The 14,074-nt window shown below is 40.5% G+C and overlaps 1 protein-coding gene across 4 annotated transcripts in view; it reads right to left on the bottom strand.

Moving 5' to 3' along the window:
• Positions 1-14,074, bottom strand: part of tab2 (TGF-beta activated kinase 1 (MAP3K7) binding protein 2) — a 49,369-nt gene that overhangs the window by 1,835 nt on the left and 33,460 nt on the right. For 2 of the 4 annotated variants that reach the window (XM_086019414.1, XM_086019416.1), the window contains exons 2-6: positions 10,602-10,793; positions 8,594-10,304; positions 5,757-5,917; positions 5,477-5,570; positions 2,290-2,385 (exon numbers count right to left, since the gene is read on the bottom strand). In XM_086019414.1, coding sequence (XP_085875540.1) covers positions 2,290-2,385; positions 5,477-5,570; positions 5,757-5,917; positions 8,594-10,304; positions 10,602-10,703 — 2,164 coding nt within the window. In that variant the 5' untranslated portion in view covers positions 10,704-10,793. The remainder of the gene's footprint in view (positions 1-2,289; positions 2,386-5,476; positions 5,571-5,756; positions 5,918-8,593; positions 10,305-10,601; positions 10,794-14,074) is intronic. The other 2 variants (XM_086019415.1, XM_086019417.1) reach the window with 2 other exon arrangements.

The raw sequence follows: 14,074 nt of genomic DNA, 5'->3' as shown, positions 1-14,074 counted from the left end.
ACAGATACCACAGAACTAGGGCTGTCAAATGATTAAAAATTTTAACTGAGTTAATCACATCTTAAAAAATAATTGATCATAATCGCAATTCGAACTCTCGAAAATGCCATATTTGTCTGTAAATTGTTGTTGGAATGGAAAGATAAAAGACACAAGACGGATATATACATTCAACATACTGTTCATATGTAATGTATTTTTTTTATTACAGCAACAAATCCTCATGAGATGAAAATTAAAATTTTTAAATTAAAATTACCAAGATTCTTTCTGTAGTAGACAGTATTTTTATTCACTACAAAAACAAAAACGCAAGAGAGCCTCAGAACAGTGACAGAAATATTTCAAATGTGTGCAAAGTGTGTGTATGTGTAATGTACACATTTATATGTGGCCCTTGTAATATTCTTTGATTTTATGTTTTCCAATTGGTCCCGGAAGTGCACACGAATGTGATTGGCTATGTTATGCTGTGCTATGCTGTAGGTGGTATCATCACATCGTGTGTTCCTCCTTTAAACTGACTTTATTAACACAAAACAAGACAGCCCTCTCCTCTACACATCCTCAATCGCTGAGGCAAACCAATTTATTCAAATTTCTGAGATTGAAAGCTGCCCTCTTCTTTCGAAATGCTTCGTTACACTCCCGTGGGCACACGGGTCCGCTCTGCTGCTTACTGTGTACTTCTGAGTGGGATTATGCATCGACGGTCATTCTGCGCATGCTAAATACGTCAAATATTTTGACGCGATCAATTACAAAATTTAATTACCACCCGATAACGCGGTAAATTTGACATCACTACACATAACATATCTAAAGTGCATGAAAATGTATAACTCACAATAATACTAAATCAAGTGTCGCTCTCAGCATATTGTGCAGAGCGAGCTTGGTGCGTGGGAATCGCCCGTTGCGGTCAATCTATATTTCAAGTAGGTCTCTTGAATTGTCTGGGAAATGCACCTCTTTTTTTCTTCTTGGTCGTAGGTTCTTGTGTTGTTTCATCACTGAGCATCTTCCCCATTGCGAAGAAACCCTCCAAATAAGTATGTTATTTTCTTCACTTATTTTGCTAGCTTGCTTGTGACATATTAGCGTTACGCGACCGAAACAATTAGCATTTAGAAATTCGTCAAGAGTATGTCATTGATGGACGTAAAAAATCCAGTCACTTTTCAAAATGAAAAATTTCCAGCTTTGGATAATAAATAAACCGGAAATTAATTATAAGTTTTTTTTTATTTCATCTGTGCGGCCCTAAAAGTGGCCCGCGGCTCAGTAGTTGGGGACCACTGTCTTATCGGGTATGCTAGACCATAATTCCAAGCCACTAAATGAGTAGGATGCATCAGGAAGGGCATTCAGTCTAAATACTATGCCAAACGTATGGAGACACCTGACGAGATGTGCCCCTAGCACGGAAAATGTCACTGACTGCAGTGTCAACTTTCCACCAAGAGAGGGTGCTAATCAACTTGCTATTAGTGTAAAGTCATGAGTGGTTTAGATTAGTACAATGGACTTATGTGGCCTGGAAATGTCTGTGTGCATGGCATACAATGGTACTCGTAATGCCTCGGAGTAAAAAAAATGTTGTATCTACCAATTTTTGTGGTCGACTTTTTTTTCCACTCAGCCCTATTTGAAAGCCTTCAGTTGACAGTGGAAATAAACAGCTTAAAGTCTCTTTTTTGAAGAATATTTACTAATTATATGTCAAACTGAGTTTTTTTTACCTGCCACCATACAGCGCTCATATCTAAAGTTTCTGCTCGAAAAAGAAAGAATGAATAAAAAAAAAAAAAAGCAGTCTATAGATGGCTCGTTTCTTGAAAAACTAGTGAATCAGGTCACTCGTACCTCAAGGCACAATTGTACACTGCACTGAAACAATGACAATCTCGTCTCTATTCGCAAAGGTACTTAGTGTAAATTCTGGGCCTGTTTAGCTGAAAAGATTGACGTGCCACGGCACAGAGGTCGAATATCGCTGACACTGGAAAGTCTCAAAGTTAAGGTTCGGGGCTCAAATCTCAGGTCCAGCCTTCCTATGTGGACAGCAAAATCCACCCGTTTTTAGCCATGTCAATGGACGGCCATTTTGCCACTTTCTGTCAACTGAAAATGACATCACAATGCTTGAGGGCTCATCTTGTAAATATCACAAAACCAAACCCAGAAAATAGGTAAGCCGTGTCACTACTACTATTAATAACACTACTACTACTAATAATAATAATTTAGAAATTAGGTAGGTACACCATGCAATCCTCCTAAACTTACCAATTGAAAAAGTACTTTTGGAATTAGGTGGAACAGGACCAATGAATCCAATGTTGTCATAGAAATTATGGATTGCGCTGGGATTGAAGTGTGTTCCTGTAAATAGATAAAGAGAAATCTTTTACATTTTAAACTGCATGTACTAGCGGATTTGCATTTCTGGTTACCGTGTTTTTACACTAGGACTACCAGGATTTTCAAACTATTAGACCTACGAGAGCCGTCATTTTGAGGGATTGCGCTCTGACAATGACGCCATCGACTAAAATGATTATTACTCGCTGCTCGAGTGACTAATAAAGGTATTTTGTGCATTAAAATTCTGTCGTGAGTATCTTTTAATGTAAATTATGTCATAAGAAATAAATGAATGAAAAACAGTTGGTGGAGCGCCTTTTGTCCCGTGCGGCTTAATTTAGTGCCGAAGGAAAAGGGACAAGGTGTCACCAAAAAAAAAAATTAAGGCACACAAAATAACTCCATCCCAAGTGCACCCCGAAACTTTTTTTTTTCCATGGGAAATTATGTCAACAAGTACCACATAAGCTCATTATTGTACTGATTTGGACTGACTATTATATCTAACAGCCTTTTATACTACACATGACGCGGCTCCTCTTGGCCGGGGGTAGGGGGACACTCTGACTCGCTGTGTGTCAGTCAAGCGATTCATCCTCAGCCTTGTCAATATTTTGAAGCAGATGCAATGCCTTCTCTACACTACAAGATTTTTCACAGATCATGGAGACCAGCAGCATTTCAATTTAGCCGCTGGTTGCTATAGAGACCCGACTGCGCCTTCCCAGCGCAACGTGCGAGGATGAAGTAGAGCTGAAAAATTGACGGGCACGCAGTAGTTTTAAAGTAATCATGACTTGTAACTATTTTTATTTTGTTGAATATAAATTGTTGAGGCCACGAGCATCATAGATCAATACATGCAGAGTAATAACACATCAAAGTTAGAAAACAGTCATAATGACGGCTCTCTTAGTCCTAGTGTTAACCACAGCCCATCAATTTAGTTTTACAATTTATCTGAGCAGTCTGAATTCCCTCAAATATTTACTTCTGCGGCCGATGACACCAAGCTACATTCAAAGTTGCAATTTTAACAAATCAATTCAATAAATAACTGACTCACCTTAATTAAATAGAAGCCTTCTTATCCCTCCTCTTGAATAACACAGTATAAAGCGACAGAGCCACTAGAGATCTTTAATTATCTTCTTTACTATAGTTTCAACCAAGCAGTGCAGTTAAGTTGACGTGGGGATGGTTTAGAACATTGTACTCCGATTTGGTTAGCGTTTTCGCCACAGGTGTGTTAATTTATTTTTGCTCGTTAGGTTTAAAAAAAAAAAATAACAACAACAAAAAAAACAAAAAAAACAGCAATAGTTGCCAGCCATGCCGTGTGTTCACGCACGTACACAACAAACATTCAAGCAGCAACATGTCTGACAGCAGAGCAGCAAGTCAGTATGAGGACCACTTGCATGAATGAATATAAGCTATTGGAGTCAATAACTAACTTCCATGAGCTTAATTTGAAACTTTTCAAGATTGGGACACGCAAATCACTCATATGGGTGTTCAACGGAATCATGGGATGCAAAACCGAAAACTTGAAAATATGTCGACCTTTCCAGAGTTTGTCTGTGGCCCCGGCTTTGAGAAAGGTGACCACTTCACACGTCAGTGATGTCACACACAGAGCAAGACGGCGGTCAGATCTCATTTCTTTATTTGCAACCTCCTCTGTCCTCGATCTGCTCACATGATAGCGCATCCCACAACAAACTACTGAGGAGATGAGAGAACAGAAGAGCGAGGTGGGAAAATCGTATTCATTCATTATTCGGGCTATGTCGTTTTTTCGTGGAGATGACGATTGGAGATGACGATGATGTAAAGAACTGACATGTGGCTTATGTACAATTTTATGTGAAATGCAAAACAGCATTACACAATCAAATCAAAAGGTATTTTTCAACTAAAATAAACAAGTTTTAAATTCTGCTCCGTTTAAGATCAAGTTGGCCTCCATTTTTGTATGTGAATGTGACCATGTAGGAGATAAATGACTGTAAAGAAAACAGTGGTTCCACGATCAGCGCTTCTCCCGTGAAACCTCCTCGATGCTCGATTCTCGCTCCTCGATGTGCATTCAAAGACAACTGAGATGCTCCTTAGTATGGCGGCAGGAGAACAGCTTTCAGGTCATAATTAAAGCACCATAAAAGGAATAGCAAGGAACGTCCGCCCTTTGTTATTGATGTGAGTGATCGCAAACATTGTTAGGATTTGTTTTTAATACAAACAGCCTGAAACTATCCTGCTGGCTCTTTGCAATGCTGCGAAAAATTTGTTGGCATTTTATTTATTTATTCATTCATTCATACAGCTCTTCCATTTTACTATTAATAAAATAAATATATATATCTGTAAATTATTGTAATTAATTTATTGTATGGATCATTACTAAAAACTTGTGAAAGTATTGGGCTGCCCCCGCCAAAAATAAATAAATGATAATCATAATAATAATAATAATAATAATAATAATAGTGTAAGGAAATTATATCCCACTGTAACACGGAAGTACCAAGTTGTTCATTGACCAATCAGTGGACAGCTGAATGTCTAGCTCCACCCTTGCATAAGGATTTCCACAATTAAAAAAAAAACTCTTAAATACAGTAGATGCCTCACTTAAAACAAATGGTACTCTGTGCGGTCAGGCACCACAAGCAAATACCCAATAATTATCACCTTCATTTTTGGAACCTTAAGGCAGTGACTTGCACTCTCTATCAAACAACTCTTGTGTGGCATAATAATTGATAACATCTATTGACTGGATCAGCTTTTAAAAGCTCATATCTAACTGTTCATGCACGTTTTATCAAAGTGGCTGGTTTCTGGCTTTATATCAGTCACCAGTGGGGTGCTCGGAGGGCCAATAAATCCCGTGTTACTAAACAGCTACAGGATGCAATTCAGGAAGAACCAGTAGTTAACATTACAATAGCAGCACCTTGTCAGCATGTGCAGGGAGGATGTGACAAGCCCCGGGCTCATGCCCTACCTGACCTCCAACAGCCAAGCCTTATTTTCAGCACATCAACCAAAAGAGAGGCACTACCAAAGTCTTTCACATGTTCATTATAAGAGATACGCTTACCTCGTTTTTGAAAGAGATCAATTTCTTTGGTGAGGCAGTCAATGTCAATTTGTAGTAATCTGTTTTCGCATCGTAACTGCTTCATTTCCTCGATCTGAGAATGAGATAGGATAAGCTAATTAGACAGACATCCTGGAATAGAGGAAAGGCAGTGGCACAAGCACAATGGGCCTCATTCACCAAGGTGGCATCATTAACTAAAATCTGGCGTTCTTCTTCTCAGCCCATCCCTGCATCGTTGCCCATTTTTCTTTTGGTAAAATCACGGTAGTAAGCTTACTGAAGGAATTTGGGAGGCAGAGTTCGATCTCTCCAGTCGTCTCCTTGTCAGGTCATTCTCCATCTCATTGACCTCCTCTTTTAGCTTCTCCAGCTTCTTTTTCTTTAGCTCCAGTTCATGCCACAGTCTCTCCATGCGAGCCTTCTGATGGACCAACAATGCTAAGAAAAGAAGCACAGTTGGTTTCTACAATGGAACAAACATCAAGCTAATAAGAACATTATCATTTCATAAACAGTGAAACAAAAACATTTAAGTTTCACCGATTCTGTGGTCAAACAACTTAGAATTCAACCTAAAATGTAAAAATATTAACAAGATTTCAGAAACAGCCGCATTGCATCACGTGACCGGTGCGTTGTGCTGCGCGACACGTCTGAAACACACGTCTGAAATTGTGGTCGCTGCCTGCGTGAGTATAAAGATGCCTTAATTAGGCAAGGTCCTAAATTAAAGCATCTGTATTGTGCAAAAATCTACTTTTTGAGCTTTTAGCCATATTAAAATTCTAATTCATTACCCCCAAAGTGGTGTTTTCCTCCATTCACCCATCTCGGAGTATTCCTGCTCATCCCTGCTCTCTAAGCACCAGCTCCGCCCATCCCCAAAAAACTATTGGGAGTCCCCTCCGTACCACCCCTGCAGACCAAACACACTTTCTCAAGCAACCAGCAGGCTGCCCAACAAGCGTATTGTTGGCATTTTATTTATTTAGCGTGTGTGTGTTATATATTATATATATACACACACATATATATATATATATACACACAAAACTTTTTTTTTTTTAATGTAAATATGTGTTTTTTACAGGGCAGTGACGATATATAAAGCTGTATGCGGACCAGTCAAATGTTATCTGCAATTTAGTGACATGCCTCAAGTAAAGTAACAATAGGAGCAATGAATACTTTTGATTGATAGATAGGTAACAGGGCGTGTCTCATTTACTTATGTAACAGAGTCTAGAACGCCTGCAACCTATGATGTGGTAATACGACAAGCGTTACCTTTGAAGAGTGCGTAACGCAACTGAAACAACTGAGTCACAGAATCAAAAGGGGATTCGCAGCAGGTATTCTTTGTTTGGGACGCCATGCAATTTTACACAAATGACATAACTACATTTGAGGTCTTTCGGTAGCTATTCACAACATGACCTTAAAAATAATTTGGTATTTCAGTTACTCCTCCTATTCTCCTGCCTAACATTCTGAAATCATGTGCATAATTCACAGCTATGTGGTGAGGATCTGGATTTGAATGAGCGCCATTCAAATAATGTAGCAAAAAAAAAAAAAAAGACTGATCAGCTGCGATACTTTTGAAGGTAAAGGGAGCAGGAAGCACAAGGCTGAGGACGGGGGTCAGCAGAAGAGGCCCATTGTGAAGACCCTCCCGTTGGAGTGACTGCAATGTAAGAATCACAGCCAGTGACTCACATGTAATTTAGTCAAAAGCCCAAATAAGGAAACACTTGTGTGCGCCGACACGTTTGACTCACTATAGGATCTGCTGTGCTCTAGCAGTCGCAGCAAAGACAGCATTTAGTGAAGACAGCTCACACTACAGTCATCCCACCGGGACTCAGAAGAAGTCACCTTTGCTTTTATTGGACTACTTTCTAAACTGACTGTACATTCACAACAACAAATGTTTCTAAAAGAGCTCACTTTGTGGTAAAATGAGCCTCTTGGCAGGGACAAATGGAAAAACAATTCAGACTTGTCAGGGGTATAAAAAACTATTATGGCTCTAAAAACAAGCCTTTTATCCTGAAAACTAATGTGCACGTTGTTTAAAGAAGATTTCACTCTTAAGTCACATTCTATTTACTAAATAAGTAATAAAAGAAGCCCTAACAAGACGTCAAATCTTTAATAAGGGTACGTTTACAGTGTATGGCAATGACCAAGCAAACGGCACAAGTTTTGGTTTGCATTTTTAAAAAGTTCCATGTGCAGACAATAACGTTGTCGGAATGATTTCCTTTAACAATGACCTATAAAAATGTTTGGATATGCCAAAGTAAAACCACTTTTTGTATTCGTATTCGAGGTTTTGAATTTTAAGCATGTACTCTACATGATCTGAATATTGGACCCATTATCAGTGTACTAAATACGTGATTTGATGTAGAAGTGTCAACAAAACAAATCATCGCCGTCATGTGAAAAACACTTATGTCCATTTTTTTTTATTTTCTTATTTTTATGTGAACGCTGTTTCCGCGTTACAGACATCGCATTAACGTGAAAATTATTCCCCCCCCCCCCCCCCCCAAATTGGACATAAGTGTTTTACACAGGACAGCGACGAAATGCTACAACAGCACAGTGGTCCGCCATTGTTTTGACGGCCGTAACCTCCATGCGCATGCCCTGACCCGAACAGTTAACATGCATGTTCTCTGTAACGACGAGACTGAAACAATAACAGTGTCATTTTCAAAAACCTACAAGTTTTTAGGCTCCAAAAGAAAATTGTGATGTACATCATCTAGAGCTGGTCAGTTGAATCACCCGGGTTAGTGATTTGAATCTTGTAAGAAATCACAAGCCAGAGGCCTCGATTACCATGGCTCCTATGAGTCCTCTGGCAACATTTGTTATTCCTAAAACATAAACTAGTTGAGACCGAATTAACAGAGCCTTTGATTGTTGCAGCAACATTTTGCCTACATTTCTTTAATAGACGGTTCATAAAAAAATAATAACCAACTGTTAAAAGAGACAGCTGAGGCTAAACCTGCTTATTCATCAGCACAGTGCCCATTCATGATGTTGCTTCCTGTCCAAATGCTTCTACTGTGTGAATAAGGGCTGACAGCAGCTTACCTTGAGTGTACGCCGCATCATCAGAGCCCATGCTGAGTCTGCGAGGCTCGCTTGGTCTCTCGTTGTGTGCAGAAAGCGGGTCTGAGAGATGGAGGGGTTCTGGCTCCACAAAGTGATGGTCTGGAGGCAGGCTGAGGAGGTTGTTGGGCTCAAATGTAGGAGACACAACCCCAGGGGACACTGCTGGGGGCTTATTGGGGGACACAGTGATTTTAAAAGTATATTTTGTGTTGGGTTGAGTCACCACCACACGTGGCGAGGAAGCCGTGTTTCCCACTCCCACCGAGGCCCGGGATTTAGGTGGATGGTGGTGGATATAGGCAGGGCCCATGCTCACCTGGCCCCCAATGTTCCTCGCACCTGGCGGCCCCTGCATTGGAGGGTTAGCTGAGATGTAGACCGTGGGAGGGTTCCTACCCCCACTGTCATCGCTGGAGGAATTAGCTGAAATGTAAAACTTGGGTTGTGAGCGGGATCCGCCGGAAGCCAGGACAGCCTCCTCGGAAGGCGTGGTAGCAGCAGTGGGCGGGCTAGCGGAGATGTACACAGTGGGCTGGCTACGGCTCAGACCTGAGCCTCCGATGGAGAGGGGGGTGCTCGGGACAGTCGTAACCCCGGTTGAGGAGGAGGAGGTGGAGGAGGAAGGGCAGGAGGATGAGGCGGACGTAGAACGGGACCCACCACCTGTTCGCAGCACAGCTGTTGTTGTGGTGGAGTTGCTCCTCTGAGGAGATTCAAGTTTGATCTCGATCTGATTCTTCCGCGGGCCAGTGGAGATGTTCTGGATGTTGTACTGGCTGATAGCAGAGAGCGAGGTGGGCATGACAGAGGAAGAGGAGGACGAGGAGGAAGACGAGCAAGAAGACGAGACCCCAGATGAAGACGGCTGGCTTCCGGAGGGGAACATGGAGGGCGCCTGGGAATTTGTGGGCGAGCTGATCGGCATGTAGACATGAGATGTCTGGTGGCCCTGGCTGTGATGCTGTGAGGTATGTGAGGAAGAAGACTGCTGAGGGCCGGACCATGACCCTGACAAGGACGAAGGATGAGAGATCTGGTAGATCTGCTGCTGAGGCTGAGAGGTGGGGCTATACTGGGCCCTGCCTCCCTGCTGCGGGTTCGGCCGGGTCGTACCACACTGACTTAAATAGGGCCTAATGTAGATTGAGTTACCCTGTGGACTGCTTAGGCCGGACTGTGGCCCGCCATGTATGTGTAAAGAAGTAGGAGTGTTGCGGCCTGTCTGAATATGAGGAGCTAGCGTCACGGTGATAGGGTTGAAACGCGGTGTTTGCTGGAGACCCATGGTCGTTCCTTTGACACCCAAAGGGTAGAGTCCAAGGTGCTGCGGAGGCTGCGGTTTGCGCGAGGGCTCCATCGCGCTAAACACATTGAGACTGGGGGGCCCTTCGACGGGAGCAGACTGCGGCTCCTGCTGGAAGAAGTTACTGTTCGGTGCCTGGCCAGTCTGCAGGGGCCCTTCGCTCAGGCTATGGGCCAGAGTCCGGCTGCCGTTCATTCTCAGGCCGTCTCGCGCTGGTGCCACATGCACATTCTGAGACTGCAGGCCCAGGTTCAGCTGGGTCATGTGATTACGGAGCCTGGTCAAGTTGGTGTCGTCAGAAAAGGTGATGTTGCCTTCTTCACTGTACAAGTAGCTTGGACTGACCTGGGACAAATATTCACAGCACGCGTCTAAATTGTTGTTATTCTGAGAGAGAGAGAGAGAGAGAGAGAGAGAGAGGTAGAGAGAGAGGGACAGAAGAAAATAATACATAGGTTAGTTTATTTAGTCGTTTCCCACATCAGGAAATTCTGTTATAAGGAGAGATTGAACAATGCAAATATGATTCCTTACTAGAGAATACTTACTGTACCACAACAGGAGGGAAAAGCCTAACTTCGACAACTGACATACACTAAAGATCATGTTTACATACAAGTTTTGAGAAAAGGTACATTTTTTCCCTTGAATAATGCTTATATGACAGATTGAAAATCTGCTTACCTGCAGAACACACTGAGACACAACACCCTCTGGGACTTCAGGGAACTTCTGGCGCAGGTCATGCAAAACCTGAATGTCAATATGGTGGCTTCCCTGGGCCATTCGTATGTTGCCAGGTCAGGACTACTTGTTCTAGTCGGCACACTCTGGCATTAGTTGCGGTAGCAAAAAGCCTTCATCTTGAACATCTTCCTGAGGGGGACAGGCAGAGAAAAAGGGAAGGTTATGGGTCTGACAGAAACAAAGACATAAACCTTTTCTCAGCTCATAATGTTATGGTATATAATCCTGAGGTATGCATTTTGCTAACATAACAACAAGAAAAAGGAGCACAACTGTGGTAAACTCCAAGTACACCCAAAATATGTCAAATAGACGGGGGGTTGTCTGCTTCATTCTGCCTGGGGCTTATAAGAAATCATTTTAGCCATTGTCTCAGAGAATAGGCTCCATTTATCTCAAAATCCCTCTGAAGCACAGAACTGAATAAAAAAAAAAAAAAAAGAGAAGCAGAGGGAGGAAGTCAACTTTGATCACAAAACAATGGTCTATTAAACTATCAACTGTACAGCATTGCAGTGACACTGTTTCTCTCTACACTTATTTGTTGGCTACATTAACATGGACTAAATTTCTTTAATCCGATCAGAGTTTGGATTAAAATTGTGATTGATGGTTTTCATGGACAGTAAAAATATTGATCTAATTAGGACTTGTGTTCATGCATCACATTTTCAATCAGAACAAATTATTTTGATATGCGCAGATTGACCAAATATACCAGAAGTAGTAGTAGAAGAAGAAGCCGTAGCGACTTCTGTGTCGACAAAACATCGCTGAGTCCATCTCTACTTAAAAAATTTGCATTATTTCGCATATTTTTCCCGTTTGTCTTGTTATGCCAAGTTAATACTTCCAAATGAGCAGTTTAAGTCTTGCGCCCACCATGTCTTTTGCTGGCTCTTCTTCTACTAGCTTCCGGGAATAACAGAAACATGTTTACTAGTGTTGTCACGACACCAAATTTTTAACCTCGATTTGATACTAGCAAAAATTACTCGATACTCGATACCGATTTCGATATCACTGTTTGAAAAAAATATTGAACATTTTTAGTAACAGTGCAAACAAATGCAATTTTACTGTCTTACATTTTTGTAAACATTAACTCATTCACTGCCAGACATTTTAAGACCCTCTGTTATACTAACTTTTGAAAAAATATAAATAAATTCCTCGGATTGAATGGCTGGACTGTGAAATTGGAACAAATTGGAACTCTATTTGTGGAGCGAGCTTTATTTGCGGATGTACTGCTTTATCAGACCATGTGTAACTTTAAACTTCTCCGTGTGGGCTTGTCTCTGTCTGATAACAACAGTACAACATATTACGTGTAAAATGGAGACAAGCTTTGCTAAAAGTGCCACGATGGACGCAAAAATAGATTAAGCTAACCGTTAGCTTTAGTGTTACGGATATGTTCTCAAGTCGCAGCTTCGCCAAGCTTTTACTGTATTTGTTGGTGCAACCCAACATATGCTCACTAGTAACCAGCCCCGATAGATGTAAAAATAGAGGAAGCTAACCGTTAGCTTTAATGATATTTCGGAGGAAGCAGCTTCTTCTTCGTCTATTTCCCGCACACTGATGTACACAGCCACACCATTGGCGTGTGGAAGGACCGTGCGTGTCAACGTAATCAGATTGAGGCTGCGAGACTGAAAAGTATCGTAATCAAAGCAATTTAATACCTTGAATCGATACTATATTTAATATCGATTAATATAGATTTTTTTTTGACAACCCTAGTGTTTACTGACATCACATATGAGCGGTAAAGACAGTTTGGTGCGAAATTTCGGAGTGTTTTCATGCACGCCAATCGGATTATCAATCAACATAAACCACACTTCTCATTCGGGAAAAAATCTTGATCGGAATGGCTTCGGGTCAGAGTATTCCAAATGAGGTGTGTACATGAAGCATTTTTATTCCGATCAGACTTAATACGAATGAATAATGTCCATGTAAACATAGACACTCATATATACGTTTACACAATGCTAAATGTTCTACCGATATGATTTTTTTCTTGCTCATATCGCCCACTCGTACTCCTGCATTTTTCAAAGAGCGAAACCTAACCTGTTAATGGCTAAATGTAAATATTGGATACATTGATGATGACGTCATAATGAACATTCCCTATTGTCCATAATTTTACAGGTTTATAGTACAGATGTATATGCAAATTGCACTTAATGTGATGAATGACATAGATGCCAGAGTCCCATGTCCATCAAGACTTGTACAATGTCAGCTTCCCGTTTCATTTAGTCATGCAGGAGTTTTGACAAATTACATTTTTAATGAAATAATTTAGGAAAAAAATGTCACTAAATATTTAGTTTAAATTTTTTTTCGACTGCATGTTTGAAAAAAAACCTATTTATTTTCATTTGTTAATTAATATACATTGATCCACTTGAAAAAAACGTATTGAAATAGACATTGCTCCATCTTGTAATCGGTTATTGTTTTGTTTTTCTAACTCACTGATCGGCAGCCCCAAAATTCCTGATCATGTAAAACCTACATAATTTGTACACACACATTATACATACATATATATGGATATGTATACAGATATATACATACATATGTATGTATGTGTACATGTATGTATATGTTATGTGTGTTTAAAGTATGTACACATTGTTCGTAAATATAGTGAAAACAAAATTTGTAATAATTTACATGAGTAAAGATATATATAGACAGTAAAACTTTAAAACTATCATCATGTTTAATGATAAACCAACTCTTCAAAAGCCAAAAAAAAACCAGTCTATGACTTTGCCCCAGACTCAGCAAACCAACTGTCAATATGTTTTCCTTTGTATTCCATGGAAATGGAACATTTAGCAATTATGCTGATGATATTGTGGCAATTTTGATATCGCGATATCGCTTTTATCATTACATTCCCACTGGTAGAACAGACCTTCAGGCATGCTGCTCTGATAACAGAGATAGGGACAAAGCTTCTATTGCTGAATCTGGTATTCACTGTGCCATTGCATTGAACCACAGTACTACACTAATTTTTTGGAGCAGCAGACCTGTCGTGCCCTATCAATTGTCTCATTCATCCCTCCTTTGTGAACGCACTAAAAGCCTCCAATTCAATTACAGGCGAAACAAAATGTGAACAAAGTAATCAACAAGAGGCTTTAGTATGATATGAAAGTAAAAAAACAAATACTACAAAAGTTTGAAGTATACACAACAAGATACTGATTTAACTGTAGGCCTAGCGAATTTGCAATCGTAATCTGGATAGGTTTGAAAAATTCACTTGAGAAACCGCACTCCTTACACGTATGAAAAAAACAAATCAGATAGCCAACTATATAATCCTTAGATGCTTGTGGAGCTCATGTCTTACATGATATGCTGACATCTTGCAT

This window comes from Filicampus tigris, chromosome 20 (assembly GCF_054856515.1).
Source record: "Filicampus tigris isolate MCC_2025a chromosome 20, RoL_Ftig_1.0, whole genome shotgun sequence".
NCBI classification, from domain to species: domain Eukaryota; kingdom Metazoa; phylum Chordata; class Actinopteri; order Syngnathiformes; family Syngnathidae; genus Filicampus; species Filicampus tigris.
The sequence above is the reverse complement of the archived record's forward strand: the minus strand, read 5'-3'. Positions and strand labels throughout refer to the sequence as shown.